The sequence below is a fragment of the Myotis brandtii genome, unplaced genomic scaffold (genome assembly GCF_000412655.1).
Source record: "Myotis brandtii unplaced genomic scaffold, ASM41265v1 scaffold924, whole genome shotgun sequence".
NCBI lineage: Eukaryota > Metazoa > Chordata > Mammalia > Chiroptera > Vespertilionidae > Myotis > Myotis brandtii.
This window is the reverse complement of record NW_005371808.1, coordinates 467,988-493,989: the sequence shown is the minus strand read 5'-3', so window position 1 is coordinate 493,989 and position 26,002 is coordinate 467,988. Positions and strand designations below refer to the sequence as shown.

The 26,002-nt window shown below is 41.2% G+C and overlaps 1 protein-coding gene across 1 annotated transcript in view; it reads right to left on the bottom strand.

The window, feature by feature from the left end:
- The window catches only part of LOC102260699 (kinesin-like protein KIF6), a gene marked incomplete at its 3' end in the record, with an annotated part of 212,356 nt that overhangs the window by 94,200 nt on the left and 92,154 nt on the right, over window positions 1-26,002 (bottom strand). Inside the window, exons 5-6 of the mRNA XM_005885745.2 lie at window positions 23,823-23,932; window positions 4,644-4,773 (exon numbers count right to left, since the gene is read on the bottom strand). Coding sequence (XP_005885807.1) covers window positions 4,644-4,773; window positions 23,823-23,932 — 240 coding nt within the window. The remainder of the gene's footprint in view (window positions 1-4,643; window positions 4,774-23,822; window positions 23,933-26,002) is intronic.

Here is a 26,002-nt window from a genome sequence, read left to right as displayed (position 1 = left end):
CTGTATATATACTTTTTGTCTACCAAATTGGCCAAATTTTCAAATTTAGTGGTGTTGGTGAGAATGCATACTATAGACCTGCTCACAAACTTTTCAACAGCTTCTTAATGGAAAATCCCAAACTGTCCCCAACTTTCGCCTGAGCACATATACATGCTAAAATGTGCAATCCTGGGCTCTGCTGCAGAGATTCTGAATCCATGGGTTAGAAATAGGGTCCCAGAAACTTGTCTTTTGACCATGACAGAAAACTCTATTGCAAGTTATCCTCTGACCACACTTGAGGACAGATTGCTTAGAGTATGGGCAGGGTCAAGAAAATGGTCCCAGCTATGGAACTGTGCAGGACTGTCTTGCTCAATTAGACTTGATTAATTGATAGAAACATTAACTACTAGAGACCCGGTGCACGAAATTCGTGTACTGGTGGGGGGCATGGCCTGCAGGTATCAGCCAGCTGTGGGAGTGCTGCTCATCCTGGTCAGCCAAGAGGCGTTCTCACTGTGGGAGCGCACTGACCACCAAGGGGGTAGCTCCTGTGTTGAGCATCTGCCCCTTGGTAGTCTGTGCGTCATAGTGACTGGATGACTGGTTGTTCTGTCATTTGCTCACTGGGCTTTTATTATATAGGATAAGACAAAAAGTATCGAGTGTATGCCATTGTAATTCACCTAGTTATTAGTAACAGGAAAGCTACATATTATAGGCATGTCATTTGGGCAGCCTTGCCAGAAAGCTACATCTTTACACTGCCCAGGGAACCCCAGGTCTATCCCCTGCAGGTCGCAGGGGGAAAGGACTGTACAGGGGGGAAGACGGGTGCACGTGCAGTGAGTTGGGGTGATGTGAGGAAGTACTTGACTGTCAGTCACACCTGGGAACAAGTTATTGGCCATAATGGGTGTGGCCACTGCAAGAGCCTGAAATTTGGGATATTTCAATCCCTTGAACAAAAGAATTTGCTCTCTTGGCAAATTGCACTTGATTCCTGGCTTGTGGGGCTCTCTCCTCCTGCTTCCTGGCATTCGCTAGACTAATGGACTGCAGCTAGCCTGATGCTAACTGGACCTGGATGCATCATGGGATGGAAATTCTGGACTCTGGCTTTGCTTTTAGGTCTACTGAAACCCAGCTACACTCCTTCTAGGACTGGAACAGGACTTTGGAAACCCAAGGGTGTAATGCCATGCAAATAAAAATCTCTCATCCTCCTGTGCAAGTCTCAGAAAATTCTTTTCCTGGAGATATTGTGAAGACACCACCCCCAGCACCCAATGGGGGAGAGGACGCCCCCACTTCTCCAATAACAAAGTCATGCTTGCTACTGGTGGGCTTTGACACTGGGCCACACACAGTTCGGTTTTTAAGATATTTATTCTCTTTGGCCCAGCAATTCAACTTAAAAAATTTTTTACCCTAAGGATATAATCAGGTCTTATTCAAAACACTGGTAGACTTATAGAAACTATTTAAGAGTTTGGAATAAGTAAGAAGAGGATGAGGCTAATCTTGATCATTTTTCCTTGAAATGCTGGCTTTGAGAGAGAACTTGCAAGGGAAGAGCACTCCACTGGTGTCCCACATTTGCAGACTTTGTTTTGCAAATGTTTTCTGGTTACTATGGCAACTTCTGGATGTCTCCGTGTAAATGGGAATTTGGGGAGCTTATTTTTGAGAAGAAAAAAAAAGAATAGTGCTTTCTTTTTATCCTGGTAAGCTTGTTCTCTGCTGTCAAATTAGATTCTGACAGCAAGGTTTAATCTAGAACATGCTTCATTAGAGACTGAATAATAAAGTATTTCCAGGGATTGACAGTTCTTTTTCATTTATATTTTTACGTATTTGCTTTCAATGAATTCAAGAGATTAAACTGAAGTGCTAAATACTTGCTATCCTTTTAAATAATTCAGAAATAGATCCTCACTTGGAGAGTTTGACACATGTGAGTGTGGTCGTGGCATTTGTGGAATGAGGCACAAGGAAAGAACACGGCCCTGGGTCAGTCAGACCTGGACACTCAGCCAGTGTTCTGACACCCTGAGCCTCAGTTTCCTCTATACAATAAGAATCAGAAATAATATAATTATACAGTGTCTACAACAATGTCACGTCCTTTGAGCAGGTTCTCAGGAAAACATGGTAGCTATTCTTACCAAAGAAAAAATAAAAGCAAGCCCAGAAACATCCCACATCTATTAGATTTGGTTTAAAACAATTGGGCTTTTCACTGGAAAATGGAATACATTAAAAAAACATAATACATATCAGCACTATTTGAATTGGACTTCTTCAGGTTTCAGCGTATCCTATATAATAAAAGGCTAATATGCAAATCGACCGAACGGCGAAATGACCGGTCACTATGACCTGCACTGACCACCAGGGGACAGACGCTCAATGCAGGAGCTGCCCCCAAGTGGTCAGTGTGCTCCCACAGGGGGTGCGCTGCTCAGCCAGAAGCTGGGCTCACGGCTGGTGAGCACAGCAGCGGTGGCAGGAGCCTCTCCAGCTTCCACGGTAGTGCTAAGGATGTCCGACTGATGGCTTAGGCCCGCTTTCCGCGGGGAGCAGGCCTAAGCTGTCAATCGGACATCCCCCGAGGGCTCCTGGACTGCGAGCGGGCACAGGCTGGTCTGAGGGACCCTCCCTGAGTGCACAAATTTCATGCATCGGGCCTCTAGTTTATAATAATATCATTAGATACTCATCAGTAAGTAATAGGAAAAGACTGTGGGGATTTTGTAAGATGAAGGAACATGACAGATAAGCTTGTATAAAGGAAGTCTGAGATCCTTAAAACTTTATACCAGTGTGAAAAGATGTAGTGAGCTAAGTTGACAAACTAGATAGCAAAGGCCAAGCTTTTAAGCTTATAGAAGTCACGGTGACTAAGGGCCAGGAGCCCCCAATAACCCATTATAGATGAGGAGACGCCGTGGGGACAGGGCTTGACTTCTCTCAGACAAGTGAGTCACTTCCGAAAGAAGTTAGCACTGAGGCAGGACAGGCTTCCCCACTGGTTTTCCAGTAGCATTGATTCTCATATGTCTCTGTCTCTTGGTTTGCTGTTTATTAAACTGTGTATGAAGGAACAGGGATTTTAATGGGGCAGGCTACATCAGACTCCTTAATTTCTAATCTGCCTTTATTCCTTAATCTTTAATTATTGTGACAAATTAGAGCACCACAGATGACCACCTGGGCAAAATGTTGAAGCAAAACACAAATGCCAATTTTGTAAAGCAAAACAAGATATTCTGAAATTTAAAACTATGAAAAGGTAACAAACTGTCAAATCTCAGAGGGAATGTGGGGGGTGGGTGGGAAGAGATCAATCAAAGAACTTGTATGCATATTTTCATAACCCATGGACACAGACTATAGGGTGGAGAAGTCTGGGGTGGGGGGCAGGTGTGGGCTAGAAGGGGTCAATGGGGGAAATAAAGAGACACATATAATGCTTTCAAAAATAAAGATTAAAAAAGACTTTGTAAAGGTCCCCTGAAATGAAAGTAATAGTTTAAGGGTCCTTAAGTCCATATCATATGTGGCACATAAGCTCAACTTATAGAAGTTAGTCTATTAAAAAGTATTGATGCAGAACTGTAAAAACCACCACCAACAACAAAAGTAAGGGCCCAACACAGAAATCAATGTTAACGCCGTATTTTCAGTATCTGAATTTGGTTTCCATTTCCATTTACTTGTCTTGTATCTAAGGTAGTACATTCAAGAGAGTGAAAATGGGGCAGGAAGAAAGGTCAGTTGATAGACTTTCCCAGAATGCTGATCCTCCCAGCTTATTGTCCTCCCCTGCTGCTGGTCACCAGAGACAGAGAATCTGGGAGCATGGTTTCAAAAGGAAACTGCCAGGACTAACTGTCAGCTGCGCATTGGGGGAACTGTCCCCACACCACCACCACCACCACCACCACCACCACCACCACCCCCGCTCCTTTCCCCACAGGGTCGCTGGATGACAGCTTCGTAACCCTCCATCTCCAGCCTGTAACTGGTTGAGGTCAGGGTCCACTGACCACGGCAGGTCAATCCTGGCTCCTACCTTGGGATCCCAGGTAAAATACAGGTGTCCAGTTAGATGTGAAGGTCAGATTAACAACAAATAGTATAAGTATGTCCCCAATATTACAATGAAACGTACTCAACACTGTGGCAGTGTTCCCAGATCTGCCAGAGACAGCTGCCAATGCAGAGAGCACGTCCTGTGTCCCGTGCACTAATCCAAATGCTTTATAAGTGATCCTCCACTGAATACACGAAAACATATGGAAATGTAAACACACACCAACACATGGGTAATTTGAGATTAGGAAGAATGAATTGTGTATTTTTAAATTGCAAACATTATGCAAAAATTCCTATAATTAAGATATTTAACGAGTTGTCATTCATTAGCTGCAAACCAATTTGTCTAAAATTAAAAAATATAAAAATTAAGTCTAGATGCTAATTCCTGCTCATTAAGTCGCTGTTGAGCTTGGGAAAGTCTTCTCGCTTCTCTGGATCTAGGTTTCCTACTCGGCAGCTGAGAGTTGGATGGGATCGTGTGTGAGGTCCTTGCTGTCCCTAAAATCCCATGATCCCCTCTAGTGTGCTAGCGGCCTCAGAGGGCAGTCTCTCACCTCTGCAATCATCCTGTTGGTGTCTCCTAAGAAAAGCAGGTTCAGAGCCTCTTCCTCCGTGGTTGCCTGATGGCGAGACAGGTTTTTCAGGTGAATGTTCTGATCAGGGTCCTCCAATATTGTCACTTTCCTAGGAAGTGGGAAAAACAGAAACGAGGTACTTTGAAAATGAAAGGAACTTGAAGTCTTTTTTTTTTATAGGCTTAGTTTTTAAAAGATGTAGGGTATGATGTCTTGAACTTATAAAAATCAAGTAACACACGAGGCAGCAGACAGGACTCAATTCGCATCACACACTGACATGACCTTGACAGCACATCAACTAGCTTTGGGGCTCCTGATTTAAAGCCTCCTGTCTTTGCAATCATCAGCTCACTAAATCATCTTGAAATGCAAACTACCGAACTAAAAATGCAAATAGATAACCTTCTACCTATGTCAGGAAACTTGGCCATTTGTGTCATAATTCAGTTACTTACATCGGTAATGCACTAATTATTTTGCCGACTTTCCACCTTTTTTTCCAATTTCAATTTATGTGACATTTGAAATTGGTCAGCTCAGTCATTTAAACATGATGAGAATTGAAGCACCTGTCCTCCCTCTAGGAGTCATTGCCTTGTCTAGTTTTCTTATCAACAGGAGTAAAACATTCTCAAGAAGTCTTCTAAAGGCTTTAGTTTGTCATTATTATTTTTATATCCATCAGATGTGCTTCTTCATCCTTTTTCTTTTACAATATGCCCTTTCCTTCCATTACATCCTTGTAGTCAAGAGTCTTGGGGCTGGAATTATGTTCATTTCACAACTGCCTTCGCGGGCATCCGAGCGTCAATGCCGTGTCCTCCCAGGTGAGTCCTAACCCTTCACCCAGAGTGGCTTGTCCATATTCTCCTTAAAGTCCTTGAGCACTTTATGCAACTGAATACAACTTGGCCAAACTCCCCCTACTTTGCTTCAAAGGCCTACAGATGCAAGCAATGCAATTAGTGGACAGAGTTCCCGTCTGCCTTTTGAGTTTTGCCTTCCTGACCTTCTTAAGAATTGTTAAGGGAAGGAAATCTTATCATTTACAAGTACTGCACTTGCTTGACTTTAGGATAAGTAAAGATGGGCATCTTCTGGCATTACATCTCTAAAAATACAATTTGCAAGTAAACATTTGTCACTCGCCTGTTTATAAAAACACACCTACAATATCTTAAAAATGAAGATTTTTCAAATACCATAATTCTCACCCTTCCCTTTTGTAAGGAGGTTATCTGACTTTCAGATGTAATTTGTGGGCATTTAGAGTACTAATCACAGGAAGAAAGTGTAGCTCTCCCCGCACATCTGTGACCAATATGTCACTAATTATGTGATTTTTTGCCGAGTTTTGGACTCCTTTTTGTCTCCTTCAACAATACCAACTAAGATGGAAAAAGATCTCTTCCTTTAATGAAAACAAGTGTATTTTATTTATTTTTCAGCAAGACTCATAAGTAAGCTTATTAAAAATGTTTGTGAGTCCAAAAATGCTTGGAAAACATGAAGACATCTTTAACTGAAATGGATGAATTGTGTTCTATTTTTAGGAACCTCCTTTATTCCTTCAATTTTATTTTCACCCTGATCCTTTTGAAGTGCTCGAGAAGATTTGACTCAATTCAATCCCTAGGGACACAGGAGTTAGAAAACGTCCCAAACCCACAGGTTCTGGGTAATATTGGAAGGAAGATAAAAGTCTGAAATAAGTGATGAGACGGTACATAAAAAGTGGGAGGAGAGTCCTGTCTGTTTCAACATGAAGATAAAAAGAATTCTCCAACTCTGAGGCAGTCACCTCTCATGTGTGTGGTGAGGCCAAGACAGATGCAGTGCTATTCTGTGCGAGCTCAGAAGAGGGGGAGGGAGCAGCAGAAAGTCAGTCAAAGAGGAGGATGCTCGCACTCACTGGGCACCACGCAGGCCAGACACCTGCGGTGTTTCATTTAATCCAGGTGTCCCCAACTTGGCTGCCACAGGAACCACCTGGGAACTTAAACAAAACAAGACGAACACTGGTGCCAGGTCCCTCCTGAGATTCTGATTTGATTGTCCTGGGGTGTGGTCTGGGTATCAGAATCTGTAAAAGCTCCAGGCGTTTCTCATGTGCAGCTAAGGTTGAGAGCCATTGGCTTCATCTTTCCTTACCCTTCAAGGCAGACATATGGGGAGGTTTCTGGTTGCTTCATCTTACTTTCCACCCAGCTCCACCTCATGCCCAACTGGGAAAGTTATTCATCTTCTTGGCTGTCACTGAAGTCACTCTTGGGCCACATCTAATTGGCAAGGTCACATCTTAATAGCCTGTCCTTCCCTGGGAAGTTCCTTTTCTATTTCCCTGAGCATGCAGCTGCTTGGTCAACTAGGCACCACAACAGTAACGAAAGCTCAGGTGAGGATTATGGGTCCACCTCAACTTCCACAGGGTTTATAATCAGTGGTTCTCAACCTTCCTAATGCCGCGACCCTTTAATACACTTCCTCATGTTGTGGTGACCCCAATTTCATTGTTACAAATTGAACATAATTAAAGCATAGTGATTAATCACAAAAACAATATGTAATTATATATGTGTTTTCCGATGGTCTTAGGCGACCCCGGTGAAAGGGTCATTCGACCCCCAAAGGAGTCGCGACCCACAGGTTGAGAACCGCTGGTTTATATCATTGCTGAGTCAACCTAAGTGATGGTAAGGACACAGCATACATATATCTCTCACCATTATTTCACTGAAATAAAAAACATGGAAAACAAGCAACTATGGCATTCTAAGAGTGTTCATTTACTGGACAACCTAAATGAATTTAGGATTATATTCCTACTAGAGGCTGGGTGCATGAATGCATGCACAGGTGGGGTCCTGTGGCCTGGCCGGTGATCAGGGCCATTGGGGCCGGCCAGCCGGTGGGAGGGACCCCGAGGGTTTGGATGTAGGAGTGCACTGACCATGAGGGGGCAGCTCCTATGTTGAGCATCTGCCCCCTGGTGGTCAGTGTATATCATAGTGATCGGTCGACTGGTCGACCAGTTGTAATGGTCACTTAGGCATATATATATATGTATATTAGAAGTCTGATGCATGAAATTCATGCAAGAGTAGGCCTTCCTTTCCCCAGCTGCCAGCACCAGCTTCCCTCTGGCATCCGGGACCCGGGCTTCCCTCACAGCCCCGGCTTCCTCCGGAAGGACGTCTAATCTAATTAGCATACTATGCTTTTATTATTATAGATAGAAATAATCATTAGGAGCATAAGGTAGAAAGTGTTTGTGAAATGTCACCAGTGACATTTGGCTAAGCTACTTTTTTTTTTCTGATGGAGAGCGTTTGATCTCCAGTGTGGCTACTTCAGAACCATTGGACTTCTATATTTGCTGGTCCAGCTTTGTCAGTTTGATCAAAATAACTCTGCACATGCCCCCTTCTCTGCATGTCATTTTCAGCTGTCTTTCATAGCGTACCACTACATGTTTCTCTGACTTCTGATATTATGGTTCCCTCTATATTTTCTGATTTCTTGCCCAGGGAGACTTTGAAACGTAAATAAAAAGGCAGGTTGGTATCCAAAGTAATTTAGCTTCTTTCATGGCTGTGCCCCTGCTTAGGGCGCATCTCGGGGCACCTTATGAAGGACTCCATCGCTGGCATCCATATGGATTCTTCTGCGGTGCAAATTTCTCTCTCCAATCAGGATCGCCCTGGCCAGCTCTTCTCCTTCCATTGTTCCCTGGTTTCTGTCCAATCCCTTGGGCAGGAAGCTCTGGACTTTCCCTTATTGCCCTGCCTGTCCTCATTGAAAAATCCCTTTTTTATTAAGCCTTGAGCCTGTGTGTCAGCCCCATCCCCTCTCATGCCTTTGCTCAGAAAAGCCCAGTCATGCCCTGGGTACTACCTCTCACCTAGGTGGGCTAATCTGGGAGTGAGAATGTCTTAAACTGCTGCGGGTAAAATGCTTTTTCAAAGTTGGAGGAAATAAGAACCATTAGCAAAAGTTTCTCCTCAAGTTGCTTCCTTCCTGGCACTTTCTTTCCCCGACTCTCTCACAAATCAATAGCTATTTCCTGAATCCTTAGTCGCCACTTGATTCTGACTGTAATTTTCGTGGGCTTGAAAGACGGCTTTATTAAAGTTTCTTAAATAAACATCCCAATTCCAAGATGGAAACCCCCAAACTATTTATTTGATTCTTTTTGAAAGGGCCTGTGAGTCGTTTTTCCTACAAAATGTTTCTAAAAAGTTTAGATTTCAAACAAAAGTCTCTGATAGTCTTAACTTGGACACCTAAGTGGAAAAGTTTTGCTAAGTATACTCGGTCTGCTTAATGATGGGGAAGAAGCAAGCTTTGTATTTTCTCTGTAAACAGAGAATCTTTTCCATTTAGCTAAGTAATTGGAATTTGCAGGCTCTTTCTAACTGAAGGCATATAAAGAGCCATAGCCAAGCTCTTGTTCTCAATAATGGAAGCCATCAATGAAAGAACCTCCCAGCCCCCTCGCCGGCCTCCACAACATTCCACCACCACCAACTTGCCCAACAGGAACTTTCCAGGAGTTACTGCAATGAATCTGGTTTCTCATTTTCATGTTATAGGCAAATGTTGCCATAGGTGATTTCTTTTTCTTCTACTTGGGAATGCCCCATGCCATTGTGTAGACAGGCCACTACATAATGGTACCATGTCCCAGGGGCTGCAATGAACATAATGAGGTTGTATATTTATTATTACAAATGTCGGTCAGAGTAAAGTGTCATCTAACAAAACAAGCATATTACAGTAATTTTCCAGCAAATGGCAGGGGTGCCTTTTAATAGTTCACACGAAGGTGCCCTATGGACTAGAGGCAGCCCTGTTTAGTTACCTTGACTTAGAGCAGTATCAGTAGTAGGCAGGCCTCATGAAAATGGGAGGGGAACCACCAGTCTCTTCTAAGTAACTAGATATGTTTCGCATGTTGTTAACATGGTCTCGCTATTTACTTTAATAAAGAGAATATTCTCTAGTTCAGCAGTTTTCAACCTCCTTTTATGTTCCACCCCAACACACATTCTCAGACCTTCTCTATGGTGAAGATTGGGACAAAAGAGGAGATGTAAATTTTTAGGAGAAATATGTAAGGGGGGCCCTCCTTCCTGTATTTTAACAATTTCAAAGGTACATTTTCGTTATGTTGATTTTTTTTAATCTAAAAGATTTCATTTGTTATAAATGATAAAGAGTTGAAACATATCAATTGAGGAAGTTTTATGAACCTACAATACATTTTTGTATTGGTCTTAACCTAGACGTGTAGTAGGCGGTTAGACAGGCATAAAGCAGAGCCAGGACGATGGGCCAGGCATAGAAGGTCACCAGGGTGGAAAGCCCCAGATGTCTAGCAACGGACAATCGTAAGGCCCCCAGGTGACCCTTCCTTGCCTAGCATATTGCTGGCCATCTTGTTTGGAAGCCCTGGCCCTTCCTCCCTAGAGATAACATCTAGGCCTCAGTTGTATTTCAGCTTCAGGCCCAGAAAAGCAGCAAGACCAGACCCCCTGCCCTGGTGCTCACCTACCAATCAGGGGAGAACCCAGCCCTGAAAGGACACACCTGGAAAGCTGATGAGTATTCCATTGAGGTCTTTCCCTGGGACCTCCTTAAAATCTCCACCCTTAAAACCCTTAGGATGAGCCGAAACCTGTTTGGCTCAGTGGATAGAGCGTAGGCCTGCTGACTGAAAGGTCCCAGGTTCGATTCCGGTCAAGGGCATGTACCTGGGTTGCGGGCACATCCCTAGTAGGAGATGTGCCGGAGGCAGCTGATCAATGTTTCTCTCTCATCGATGTTTCTAACTCTCTATCTCTCTCCCTTCCTCTCTGTAAAAAATCAATAAAATATATTTAAAACAAACAAACAAACAAACAAAAAACCCTTAGGATGAAAGGCCCAGTTGGCTCTCCCTCCTGGGAGCCTGTCCTTGCCTTTTAATCAATAAAATATATTTAAAACAACAACAACAAAAAAAAAAACCCCTTAGGATGAAAAGCCCAGCTGGCTCTCCCTCCTGGGAGCCTGCCCTTGCCTTTCCCCTCTCCTTCCTACCCCCCAGGGGAGTCACCTTGACTTTCCTCACTTCTAAGCTCCAAGGGTCCTTCCTTTACCTCTATACCTTGTTTCCTAAGCCCATTTCTTCTACAGATTACTTCTTCTACCTCTGTGGTGTTCCAAATAAATGTTCTCTTATAGTTTGAGTCTTGAATTCTTTCCCAGCCAGTACCAAGGTGGCTGAACCCGGGCACCACTGGTCTAACACCTGGTTTCCACTGCCGCCAACAGGCAGAACGAGCTAAAAGTAATGGATTTTTTTTGCTATTTAACTACTATTGAGATAATTTTAAAATCCTTTCTAGTAGCTCCAAATTATATTTTTTCTTTATAGATCTAACATTAGATCTTTTTATGGATAAGTAAAAATATAGCCAATCACATGACATTTTAGAAATTAAGTTATTTAATTTAACTTACTAAAAACACCAGGTTCTCTAGCAAATATTTAAGGAAAAATTTATACTAATTTTCTACAATCTCTTTTAGAGGATAGAAGCAAAAGTAATACTTTCTAACCCATTCTATGAGGTCAGCATTACTCTAATACCAAAACTAGACAAACACAGTACAAGAAAAGAAAACAAGAGACCAATATTTCTTATGAAAATAGATGCAAAAATCCTCACCAAAATATTAGCAAATCGAATCCAATAATATATAACAAGAATTATAAACCATGACCATGTGGAATTTATTTCAGGTATACAAAGCTAGTTCAACATTCAAAAATCAATTATATAATCCATCACATCAACACACTAAAAAAAGAAAAATCACATAACCATATCAATAGATGCAGTAAAACCATTTCACAAAATCTGACACCCATTCATGATACAAACCTTCAGTAGACTAGGAATATTGAGGAACATTCTACTTGATAAAGACTATTATAAAAACATACAGCTAACATCCCACCAAATGGTGAGGAACTCAAAGCATTCCCACTAAGATCAGATATAAGGCAAGGATGTCCTCTCTCACCACTGCTCTTCAACTTTGTACTGGAAATCTTCACTGATGCAATAATGCAAACAAATAAAAGAAGAAAAAGAAAAAAAGAAAAGAAAAAGAAATAAATAAAAGGTATATGAATTGGTGAATTACTGGAAATCTTCACTGATGCAATAATGCAAACAAATATAAGGGAAAAAAAGAAAATAAAATAAAAAGAAAGAAAGAAAAGGTATATGAATTGGTGAATTGGAAGGAAGAAATAAAACTGTCTTTGTTGACAGATGGCATAATCATCTATGTAGACAATCTAAAAGAATTAAAGGGGGAAAAAGCTGCTGGAATTGTGATTATATCAACAATGTAGACTACAAGATTAATATACAAAAGCCAATTGTTCTCTTGTATACCAGCAATGACTGGGTGGCAATTGAAATAAAAAACAAAATACCATTTACATTAGCATCCAACAAAATGAAATAATTAAGTATAAATCTAACAAAATATACACAAGATCTATGGAAAGAAAACTACAAAACTCTGGTGAAAGAAACAGAAGAGGAACTAAATAAATGGAGAGATATTCCATGTTCATGGATAGAAAGACTCAATATTGTACAGATATCAGTTCTTCCCAAGTTGATATATGGATTCAATGTAATCCCAATAAAAATCACAGCAAGGTATTTTGTGGATATTGACAAAATAATTCGAGTTTAATTGCAGTTATAAGCACTTATCTGAAAATAAAAATTTAAAGAAGTGAATTTAAAGAAGGGATTAGTCCAAGAAAATATATGCACAACCCATGGACACAGCTCTAATATCATCATGGCACATTGCCTCTTGCTCATATCGGGTTCAGACTGATGTAAGACTTACTACCTTAGCTCATCTATATATATAAAAGCCTAAGCGACCCTTATGATCGATCGACCGGAACGACCAGTCGACCAGTCACTACGGCACACCCTGACCACCAGGGGGCAGACACTCAATGCAGGAGCTGACCCCTGGTGGTCAGTGCGCTCCCACAGGGGGAGCTCCGCTCAGCCACAAGCTGGCTCATGGCTGGCCAGTGCAGAGGTGGTGGCTGGAGCCTCTCCCACCTTCGTGGCATCACTAAGAATATTGTGGTTGGGTCACAACATGAGGAACTGTATTTAAAGGGCCAGAAGGTTGAGAACCACTGAGTTAATACATAATATATTAATGATACATATAATTAATGATCATATATTTTCTTCTATTATTGAGGTTACAGGTGCAGGAAAGGAAGTGAGGGATCTACATGGATTCCCCCCTAAACAACTGAGTGGCTCACAGTGCAGGTTGCCTATGTGGCATCTGTCCTTCATTGCTCCCTATTAGGCTCTGATTTTGTTCAGGAAATTATTTTAAAATATTAGACTTCCTAGACTCCCTTGCAACTGGGGCTGGCCATGTAATATAATTCTGCTCAGTGATAAGTCTCAGCCAACCCCTGTCTTTTTCCTTCCTCTTCTTTTGTCCTCCAGGAATGTGGATGGGATAGTGAAGGTAGAGCAACCATTTTGCATAAGCACTAAAGCCACCTGCTAAGAATGGCTGAGCAGAAAGGCAGAAGCCCTGATGGCATCCTGCAGCTTCTGCAGCAGCCCTGGCTCCAACCCCCAGAATCGATGGGATAGTGAAGGTAGAGCAACCATTTTGCATAAGGACTAATGCCACCTGCTAAGAATGGCTGAGCAGAAAGGCATAAGCCTTGATGGCATCCTGCAGCTTCTGCAGCATCCCTGGCTCCAACCCCCAGAATCCCTATTCTGTGTGTGTGTGTGTGTGTGTGTGTGTGTGTGTGTGTGTGTAGGGGGAGGGGTGACTAGTTGGGTAAGCCGCTATAAGTTGGGCTGCTGTTACAGGTAGTTGTTAGTTAATTTACCTACAAAAAATGCTCAATACCATTGACTGAAAACTCTTCCCTCTGTGTGTGTGTGTGTGTGTGTGTGTGTAGGGGGAGGGGTAAGCCGCTGTAAGTTGGGCTGCTGTTACAGGTAGCTGATAGTTAATTTATCTATAAAAAAATGCTCAATATCATTGACTGAAAACTCTTCCCTCAACGTTAAAAATAACATGACATAGGATCTGATTCTGGTTTATCTATTCTTTCTTCATTGTCTAATTTTGAAGTGGTTTAACTTGTTTTGTTATTAGAGCTTTTACCTAATTTGAATATATGGTGTCACAAGTCCTCCCTCATTTCCCTATTTTTTAGACATTTCTTTGCCCTTTTGGCTGGTTTCCTTTCAGATAAACTCTGGAATCATTTCAATGTTTTTTTTTTAAAGTTTAAGACTTTGCCCATAATTTCATTGAACCTTGACATTAATATGGGAAGAACTGACTTCTTCAAGGTATTCACCCCTCTCATTCAGAACAAGACTAATAGTTTTGTATTTATCTTCAAATCTTTTAATTTTACCAAAAAATATGTACTACTGTCTTCACAAATTCCGTGAATGTTTCCTGAGTATTTTACTTTCTTTTGCTATTGTAGAAGCAATTTTGCCATTATGTCTTCTAATGGGGTTATTCCTAGGGCTTGCTTCTTAGATTGAATTAGACATGTACTGAGAGATAATAGGGGTTGGCAGCCTGAGTAGCATCAGTCAGATCTTTGGTTTCTGATGACTAACTTGCATCTTGTGAAATGTCTTCAACTATCCAAAAACTCCTTCTGAAAACACAAGGTCAATTGTAATCGACTGAACGATACATAGACTAGCTTCTATGAACGTTTCAGAACAGGGTGATAAATATGCAACCTGCAAAACTTTATCTCCTGGTCCAGGTGATCCCTCTGATCCATCTGATGCGAAGTTTTCCCCTTAGTCACCTAGATTTTGTTCTAAAGACTCTTCCCCACATGTCCTCTCTCTAGGCTGACTCAGCACTGCCAGCTCTTCGCTCAATCAGATCTCTGGTCTTGGCATATACCAGTAAAATTAGGAAACCATTGAGGGTCATGGAGCAGAGACACTAGTACGAAAGCACTGGACTGGGTTATGACAGAAAATAATTGGTTGATGTGGGCTCACATTGGTTGACGTGAGACTACAGAGCTCTAAGTCACCTGCATGCCTTTTATTGCATAGACATACGTTATTAGACAGTTGAGAGCAGCTGAGTTTTACAGAAGTCTCTTGAGGTGATTCACATGCATGTTATATTTTCCAACTAAATCCCAAGTCAATTAAAGATAGACTACAATTAAAGTTCTTTACAATGCCTCCCAAAGAGCTGAGATTCTTGCAATACAGTAAATGCTTGGCATATATGATGCTGTGATAATTTCTTTCTCTATTAGTTGAGATGTAATCATTAGATATGTGTCCATACTCTGTGTATTCTTCTAAAGGACACAATAAGCCTAAATTTTCAAAACTCCCTTAGGTATTCCTATGGTTTTCCTTTATATACTCAAAATTTGGAACGGATTGCAAAAAAAAAAAAATGATGTAGTATCAGAATAAAGCAAACCATCTATAAAGCAATTATGAAGACTAACCAGTAAGTCAAATCCATACCAATACATCATTTAAAAAGTGCATTTCACCTCTTACTCTCAGAAAAAGAAATTGTTTGCATGTGTTTGTATACAAGGCATGCGGAAAATGGAATTGACAGAGGTGACAATGTCTTTCCTGTCATTAATTAATCTCACGTGACTAAAAACCTTAAGTAACAGGTTTACTTTTATATTCCAGAAGCAAAAGTGAAAACACTACAGCTGTTCCTTGCCATCTTCTACACATCACATATTAGGCAACCATTGGTGAAAACTAACACCAGTGTTATGGACAGGATGTTTGTGTCCCCCAAAATTCATTGACGCTTAATCCCCAAAGTGATTGTATTTGGAGGCAGAACCTTTGGAAGGTAATTAGGTTTTGATACGGTCCTGAGGGTGGGGCCTCCGTGATGAAATTCCTTATAAAAAGGGAGAGACCCGAGCTCTGTTTCTCAGCCACGTGAGGATACAGCAAGAAGCCAACCATCTGCAGGCCAGGAAAAAAGCACCTTGATACTGGACTTCCCAGTTCCCAGAACTGTGAGAAGTAAGGGTCTGCTCTTTAAGCCGCCCCACGTGTAAGGTATTTTGTTATGGTAGCCAGGCTGGCAGAGACAGCCTCCTGTCTAAGACATTTCTGATATTGAGAAAGATCTCTTTGCATTGTCCATTCAGAGTCGAGGATGGCAGCTTCTGTCTTGTGAATTACTCTAGCGAGACAGGCTTTGGGTGGAAGTGTGCTGTCTTCAGGCTGGACAGGCTCTGTATTCCCTCTGCCATGCTCACTGGCAATGGTCCATTTCTCTAGGAATATGTTTCTGGCCAGCCCATGATGGACACAGTGTGTGTCCTGCCATCGCTGGCCACTGGTCACTTGTTCAGATCATCGTGCAGGACAGCAACCTAGCTTCTGAAGAGGTTGCCTCTCAGCTGTGTTAGTAACTGAGTCAGTTGAAGAAAAGAGTAGAGTTAGTTTTAACTCTAAGATCTGTGCTTAGAGGCCCAGAAATCTCTTCAAATGCTCAGTGGGTGTTAGTAACTGAGTCAGTTGAAGAAAAGAGTAGAGTTTTAACTCTGAGAGCTATGCTTAGAGGCCCAGAAATCTCTTCAAATGCTCAGTGCAGCCAGAAAAATAACACAAACATAAAGTGTAATGCAATAGGCAGGAATAAGAACTAAAGGATTCATGCTTCATTTAAAGATTCTAACTTCAAAAATTTTAATCAGAAAATGTCTGGGTTCCTCCTGGCCATTGTGGCTCAGTTGGCTGGGTGTTGTCCCCTCCCATGCACGGAAAGTTTGCCGGTTCAATTCCCAGTCAGGGCACAGGCCTGGGTTGCGGCTCCATCCGTGGTGGAGGGTGTGCAGGAGGCAGCAGATGAATATTTCACTCTCACATTGATGGTTTTTCTCTCTCCCTCCCTCTCCCTTCTTCTCTCTCTATATAAAAAAGTCAATTTTTTCAAAAAGAAAAGAAAATGTCAAAGCAGGTTTGGATCCCTTCTTCTCTCTCTATATAAAAAAGTCAATTTTTTTAAAAAAGAAAAGAAAATGTCTAGGCCAAACAAAGCAGGTTTGGGGCCAATGCAAGAAGGGTCCAGAGCATAAGTGGAAGGATTGGCTTTCATATAGACAGATCCTGAGACTGGAGGAAAGTAGGTGAGTGGGACAGGATGGGAGGCAGGAAGTTGAAGGAATTCATGTTTCACAGTTTCTATATTCTCTCTGAGCTAAGAATACAATTGGTTTCCAAGAGAATTGGGGCAGGTAGTACTTGGCAGTTTCTATATTCTCTCTGAGCTAAGAATACAATTGGGGCAGGTAGTACTTGACTAAAGAGCAGACATTTGATATAATTATTGTGAGGAATGGGAGAAAAGGACTGGGCACATGGAGCCATTCCTTAGCAGGCTGAGGGCCCCGCTGAGATTGGAGACCATACTGGGTGGTTTTTCTCCAGCCGTCTCTGAACTCCCTTGTTCTGGCCGAAGGGAGCCCAGAGCATCTTATTACAGACTGTGTAAAGTGGAAATGATCGGTGTATGAGTCTTTTCTACTATCCTAGAGCCCCTTGAGGGCAGGAGCAGGTATCTTGGAGCCTTGCGGCATGGCTGACACCCAACAGAGAGCTGAAATGGACAACACTTTACCAGAGGCCTGAAGAAGCCCAGAAAACCAGCCTGCTCAGAGCTCAGATGGACACCAGGATACAACATGGACTTCCCTGGCAAGAGCACCAATGTCCCCAGCTCAGAGGTCTGATGAACTGAGGTTGATCCTGGTCTGTCTCTGGCAGACATGGAATCTTGGGGAAATACGACTCAATCACCGTGAACCTGTGTAGCCGTGTGTGACACATGGATTATGACATCTCCTTCCTCAATGAGATGATGTATGTAAGGTCCCTAGCAAAAAGACTAACATATGACAGAGCCCATCCCCTCTTAGAGAGGCTTTCCTGGTATCTTAAAAAGAACTACCTGGGCAGATGAGGGAAAGGGTAAGACAAACCACCTGTGATAGAATCACCTGGGAAACTTCTTCAGACATATTTCATGTTTGAATTTTCTGAAGGTGAAGGCCAGGAATCTACATTTAACCACCATTCCAGGAGATTCTGATACATAGTTAAATCTCAATCAACTGGACTATTAATTTTGCCTCTCCTTCTTCCTCCCTCCCACTGCCACTTAAATGGCCCTAATGACTTCCCACAATGCTGTGGGGTCTCTCTGACTCTCCTTTATGAGAGAGTCACTCCTGACTGATTTTTCTTCCTAAAAGCAGCTCCAATTATGCTATGCCCTTGAATAAACATCCCCAAGGGCTACCCCTTGACTGTCCAATCCTCACACTCCTCTTTCCAGTCTTACTGTTCTCACCTGCTCCCTGACTGGTCCCAGCCCCACAGGTCCGTAACTGTCACAGAACAAGCTACACACATCACTTCCCTACCTTGTTTCCACATGGAAGCCACACCCACTGCCTGTCCTATGCCCCCTCAGGGACTACTTCACCTGCCACCTTCTCCATGAATCTCTCCCTGGTCGCACACCTGGTGTGGTTTCTTTCTCCTGTAAGCGCTTGTCATTCTGGTGCCTCTCTTACGATGCTGCTCGTATTCCTCCTTATGCTGTTCTGCACTAGTTTTGCCCACTCGATGGGTTCCAGGAGAGCAAAGACCAAGTTAGTAAACTCAGTGCCCAGCACAGTGTGTGGAACAGAATTGGATCTCGAGAAATGTTTACAGAGTAACTGAGTGATTCCACGCGACTAGACTAAAGCCACAAGGGCAGAGGCTGAGCTTTAATCCTTTTTGTAACTCCCGGGGCACTTTGCAGTGTTTTACATTGATCAGGTATTAGGAACCTGGTGAATTTAAATGAACATTTGTCAACTCTTTTTTTTTCCTTTGATGACAAATTACTTAAAAAACACAACACAGCCAAGATTTCAATACTAGATTCTGAAGTCTACTGACTTTCTTTGTAACAATAATAACCATGACCAACTTTGTAACCTTAAATGGAATACGTGTCCCTATTTAGGAACACTAAAATTACACCAAAGTAAGGTGACTATTTTCCCTACAGTTGAGACCAGCAGTTATACTGTTTTACTTCATGAGACACACTTAGATTCTAACTATAGCATATGATATAAAGAGCTTTCAAAAACAGAGGTTCTATTTTCATTTAAATTACTAAATAAAGAATAGACTTAATACACATATGTGTGTATATACATATATACCTCTATATAAATATATAGCCAATTACTTTTTTAAATTATATTTTATTTTTAGTGTTGACATTGTTACAGATGTCCCCCATTGCTCCTCCTCTTTGTTCCCCTCCACCCAGGCCCACCCTCCCTCCCCTGGCCCTCACTGCATTCTTATCTGTGTCTATGCACTAGGCATATAAGTTTTTGGCTATTCCCTTTACCTTCTTTCATCCTGTCTGCCCCACCCCCTTACTCTCTGACAGCTGTCAGTCTGTCCTCTGTATCCATGCTTCTGTTTCTAGTTTGTTTGTCACTTTATTTTGTTCATTAGATTCCACATACAAGTGAGACCAAATGGTACTTGTCTTTCTCTGACTGGCTTATTTCATGCTGTCGCAAAAGGTAAGAGATTCTTCTTTTTGACAGATGCATAGTGTCCCATTGTGTAAATGTACCATAGCTTTTTTATCTATTCATCTACTGATGGACACTTGAAGTTTTTGGCTATTCCCTTTACCTTCTTTCATCCTGTCTGCCCCACCCCCTTACTCTCTGACAGCTGTCAGTCTGTCCTCTGTATCCATGCTTCTGTTTCTAGTTTGTTTGTCACTTATTTTGTTCATTAGATTCCACATATAAGTGAGACCATAATACTTGTCTTTCTCTGACTGGCTTATTTCATGCTGCTGCAAAAGGTTAGAGATCCTTCTTTTTAACAGATGCATAGTGTCCCATTGTGTAAATGTACCACAGCTTTTTTATCTAGTCATCTACTGATGGACACTTATGCTGTTTCCAGATCTTGGCTATTGTAAACAATGCTCCTATAAACATAGGGGTGCATATATTCTTTCTGATTGGTATTTCAGGAGTCTTAGGATATATCCCCAAAAGTGGGATCAAAAGGCAGTTCCATTTTTAAGTTTCTGAAGAAACTCCATATTGTTTTGAATTTGGCAAAGTAGCAGGATACAAAATAAATATCCAGAAATCAACGGCATTTCTATACACCAATAATGCATTATCAGAAAAAGAAACTAAGAAAACAATCTCATTTACTATTACAACAACAACAAACTAAGGTACTTGGAATAAATTTAACCGAGAAGGTAAAACTGTGGGACATTAAACGGCATTTCTATACACCAATAATGCATTATCAGAAAGAGAAACTAAGAAGACAATCTCATTTACTATTACAACAACAACAACAAAATAAGGTACTTGGAATGAATTTAACCAAGAAGGTAAAACTGTGGGACATTAAAGAAAGAAATTGAGGAAGATACAAATAAGTGGAAGCACATACCATGTTCGTGGATTGTTATAATTAATATCATTAAAATGTCTACTACCCAAAACAATCTATAGATTCAATGCCATCCCTATTAAAATACTAATGGCATATTTCATAGATCTAGAAAACAATATTCTAAAAATTTATATGGAACCAAAAAAGACCCAGAACAGCCTCAGCAATCTTGAGAAAGAAGAACAAAGTTGGAGGGATCACAATACTGTATATTAAACCACAGCACAAGGCCATTGTAATCAAATCAGCCTGGTACAGGCACAAGAACAGGCCTATAGATCAGTGGGACAGAACAAAGAGCCCAGAAATCAACCCATGCCTCTATGGTCAATTAATATTTGACAGAGGAGCCAATCACTTTTAATTAAACTTTTTATTTTGTGATCATTGTAGATCCACATGCAGCTGTAAGATATAATGCAGAGAGATCCCATGTACCTGTATCCGAGGTATCACAACCAGGACAATGGCATTGACACAATCCACTGATCTATTCAGACGTTTCAGTTTTCCTTGTACTTGTGTGTGTTTGTGATACATAGGCAGTTTTGTGTATCCACAGCCACAGTCAAGATACACAATAGCCCATCACCACAAGGATCCCGCACTGGCCTGGAGAACCATGCCCACTTCCCTCCCTAATTCCTTCAACCAGGAATCTGTTATCTATTTCTATAACTTTGCCATTTAAAGTATTACATAAATATGTTTAGATAGATTTGCAAATAATATCATACAGCACTTAGCCTTTTGGGAATGGCTTTTTCACTCGCCCTGGAGATTCACTCAAGTTGTTAAATGTATCAATAATTCATTCCTTTTTTGTTATTGTTTTATTATTAACTATAGGTCCGTAATTTACATTAGGGGTCATTCTTTGTGTTGTAAATTTTCATAGATACAAAGAACAGATTAGGGTTGCCAGAGGTGGAAGGAATGGGTAAACTGGTTTTTGTGTTTATTTGTTGTTGTTTTTTAGTTTAAATAGATTGGAAAAACAACAACAATGGAAAAAAACAGGGTTTCTTATAGAAAGGCTGAGTCCATAGCTGGGTAACAAAAATAATAAATACAAGTTAAACTTCATGAAGTTCAACTTACCTATTTTTTTCCTTCACATATCATGCCTTGGTATTGCATCTAAAAACTCATTGCTAGTCCATAGCTGGGTAACAAAAATAATAAATACAAGTTGAACTTCATGAAGTTCAACTTACCTACTTTTTCCCTCACACATCATGCCTTGGTATTGCATCTAAAAACTCATTGCCAAAGGACTAGTCACATTTGCAAATCGATGGACGTTGGTCTGGCACTCTGACATCATGTATAGGAAGGCCCCCCTACCCAGTCAGGTTTCCCAATTGGAGCTCCTTTTCAGGGCCACGACTCCTTAGTTCTCTATACCCCACACTAAGATCTTGAAGCTCTTTTTGCTACTCTGGCATGAAGGTGAGAGCTCTAGTTTTTCATCCTTGCTCTACCATTAACCCATTAGTTTTGAAACTCTGGGCAAGTTACACCTCTTACAGCTTCCTTTCCTCAACCAGGAAAATGAGGAGGGCGCCAACGATTCACCTTCTCTTCAAATCCAATCAAAGACAAGGTGCTGAGCATAATCAATTAATTTTATTTCTGCTTCCTTTCCTCAACCAGGAAAATGAGGAGGGCGCCAGCCTACACGATTCACCTTCTCTTCAAATCCAATCAAAGCCAAGGTGCTGAGCATAATCAATTAATTTTATTTCTCTTTTTTTTATATTTTATTGATTTTTTACAGAGAGGAAGGGAGAGAGATAGAGAGTTAGAAACATCGATGAGAGAGAGACATCGATCAGCTGCCTCCTGCACATCTCCTACTGGGGATGTGCCCGCAACCCAGGTACATGCCCTTGACCGGAATCGAACCTGGGACCTTTCAGTCCGCAGGCCGATGCTCTATCCACTGAGCCAAACCGGTTTTGGCTATTTCTCATTTATTTATTGTTGCATATCTCTCCTTACATGTTATGTCTCCTCCTTCATGTTCTTTATAGCCAAGCCCTTCACTTCTGGATTATTGCTAAGCTGGTTTAAGTTCTTCAGTGTAGATGTGACTTGTTCAATGTAGCTTTAAGCGAGATTTAGCCAGGAGGTATATACTAGTAGGTCAGACTGGAGCTAGCAAACAACTTAAGTCACCTGTTAAAATGAAGAGCAATCTCTCACCCAAGCCTCTGTCTGAGTCCCTCAGAAGCTGGCTTTTACTTTACACAAATCCTCAACACCTGGCCTGTCCAACCTCACCTTGTATCGTTAATACTGCTGTTCCTATGAGGAGAGTTTTACCATTTTGGATGGTACCCAGAGTGTTTGGTATATGTCAGCTCACCACAATGAAACAGGGAACTAGACAGGCAGGACTTCCTTGAGAGCTGCTCCCAGTTCAAGAGCGTGTGAAGCCACTCTTTCTGGTGGCAATGGTAATTAATGAACACTGGACAACAGAATCTTTTTGTAATGTAGTGGATATTTTTTTAGTAGTGATAGGAAACGTTTACCTTTTTGTAAACATAATTCCAATAGTTTCTTTAAGACCAATTTCTTACACGCAGTAAGTAATTTTTCCTTCCTCTCAGTCCTTTTCTTTCCTTCCCTTTAATTCTTATACAAATATTTATTGTACCAACAAACATTCCCTTTTCTAACTTTCTCTAATGAATACTGTAAACATAAGAGAGATGATATGTAAAAACATTCAATCAACATTAATGGGAGAACATATATATAAAGGTGGGTTACAAATTAAACAACTGGTTGCTGATCTTTTTTGGTAGAGGATTAATATACTTTTAAATTGTTTTAGAATATTTAATAAGAAGAATATTAAAGTGTGTTTTCTTGGCTCTGGCATCTTCTGATATATGAAGATGTCTGGGCAAAGTATATGCAGTTACCAATTAACATATGTCTAATTTAGGCAGATATTCAAACAAGCAGTGAGTAATGTTATAGAAATGCTGGCAGGGTAACTTACTCTATTATTAGATAAGCTCTGAAGACTCTATTTATAGTTCGGTCACGAAACCACCAGTGCCAATCGTGACCAAATGATTGTCACTGTTAGTCTTAATGATAGTCGAGAAGCTGTTTTTGCTACTCGGGCATTTTCTCTCTTTCAGATTCTCTCCTTGCTGCTGGAGCCTAATTTGAATACCTTCTTCAGAGAAAGGCCACAGTTGGAGGGGTGAAGGGTTCCATGGGGCAGGAGTAGAGGACTGCCTGGTCCCATCGGTCCTCTCAGCTCACACTCCCAGGACGCTCACTGCCCTCCCTGCACCAACGCCAAGAGATTTCCCCAAGAAGTGAGTTCTAAGCTATTTGAGTTCCTATCACTAGTGAAAAAGCATCCATTATGTTACAAAAGGATTCTGTTATCCAGTGGTTGTTAATTACAGTTGAGACCAGAAACATGCAAAGTTTCAGAGAAAACAATTGCAGGAAACATCTGAAAGCAATTCTCCCCGTTCTTTGTTGTTCTGCTACTCACGGCAAGTCTTCCAAACTGGAGGCTTCATGTCTTGGATCCAAGAGATCATAACCGCATTCATTGTAGATTTCCAAGTAAGAAATGTGCGTTGTGTATATTTTGCTGCTGTCCTGATAGGAAAAGGGAGAGACGGGATTTAATGGCTCTAACGACGACTCAGCGCAGAGGAAGATGAACACATTGATCGTGTAGCTTCCTCACAGTTTCTCTCTCACTTTGTATGGTTTACATGTTCGGTCCGTGACACTTTCAAGTTGCCAGCTACCATACGCACGAAGCTTTTTTTTTTTAATGGCCAATACCTATGATTACAAGCAACTTCAGTTTGTTACTTTGTATTGATTCCACGTATATATGTCAAAAGTCAATACACATTTACAATTAGCTGATGCGGTTGTAGAACTCTATAACACCATGTTTTACTTTCCAACCAAAAAAAGAAAGGTTACTAAGAAAAAATAAATTTACATTCTGTGAACAGTCTATTCATAAAAGAACACAGCATTGTTACTTTGGTTTAAAAACTTTAGTTGCAAAAGAGTTTTCAGCTTTAATCACAAATCTTTTTAAACTTTTCTAATATTCAAACATTCTAAGCACATAAATAGATAATGGACAATAATTAGCTAATGTAAAGTTAATTCAGGGGACAGAAATGGATTAGGTCAATTAGGTAATCACAGGGTGGACACTACCAGTCCACTGCCTATCCCTTACCTGGTTAGTTTTTCTGGCCCAAGTAGCAAATCAGGACTGTCCTGCTACTGATTAGAGAGAGGTATTTTCTACGGGCCATGCTGAAATGTGATGGCATAGGTGTCAAGGAAATCAGGATAAAAAGTTGAGGGGACTGGTTCTCTGTTTCTTGTCTTAGCTCTGTCAACAGACACACACACACACACACACACACACACACACACACACACACACTCCCACTGCAGTGGAATAAAACAGAGAATTTTTCAACCAGTCGCAGAGATGGGGAGAGAAGCTGGAGTCCTAGTTCTACCAGCTGTGAGCCCTGTTATGTCAGGCCTCAGTTGCCATAGCATTCAAGTAAGGAAGCTGGATAATTAAAATTAATACAATTCTCTGGTCCTGAAATGGCTCAAATGATTGAAATAACGATACCACCATTTCACTAAAACAAACTAATACATGGAAAAGTAAAGCAAGTTTCAGCCAGCACATGACTGTAGGAAAATGTTCAAGCCCCAGCTGAACTTTCACGTTCTCCTGCTCTGTGAAGGTGACAGCATGCACTGAATCTCCATGCAAAAGATTTCTCCCAACTGCACGTTGGAAACACTACCCATGTGGGTGTCTCCGGCTGCTTCTCCTGCAAGGGATCCATGAGTTACACTAGCATCCTAGTGCCGTGACGGCACCATTCCAACACGATCCTTTGGCTTGAAGTTTGGCTTAGTGCAGGCATCAGAGACGATAAATACTAGACAGACTCTGTGTGGCCTTTATTCTAATGCAGTGTTTCCTAACACATTCCATGAAATACTCATGGAAAAACTGATCCATGGTCCACACATACAGGGTGGGCAAAAGTAGGTGTGCAGTTGTGAGTATGCAAAAAAGAGTTTATTCTTGCATTATTATTTATTAATTATTGTATTATTTTCCATACGAACCATTGTAAACCCACTTTTGCCCTACTCTGTATATGCTATTTCTCTCTGGAAGATACTCAGAGCACATTATAGGCCAGTGCAACATGTTCCTAAAACTTATCTGAAGATATCTTAAATATTCCACAGATTATGGTTTGAGGTTTGAGCATATACCTCTGAACTCATCTTAGCATCAGACAAAAGATGAGGCTTAAATATGGGCTCTGTCATTTATACCCTTATCCTCAGTGGAAAATGGGGACAGTCATCCTTATCTTGCAGATTTGTTGTGAGAAAAAGAGGGCTCTGTATTTAAAATACAACCTAAATGTGTGGCCTGCAATAGACTCCAATAAACTGTAGCTGTCACTGCTGTTATTGTTGGTGTTGTCATTATGTTGATTCTTTCTAAAACCTTCAAATGGAAAATTCAGTATGTGAATATGGAGAATCCAGTGTCCTATCTAATAACAGACAAACATGGTAATTGAACATACCTTCACTATGCCTCCCATTGGCTAATTTGCATACTGCAGGCAGGGCGGGACAGCGCCATCC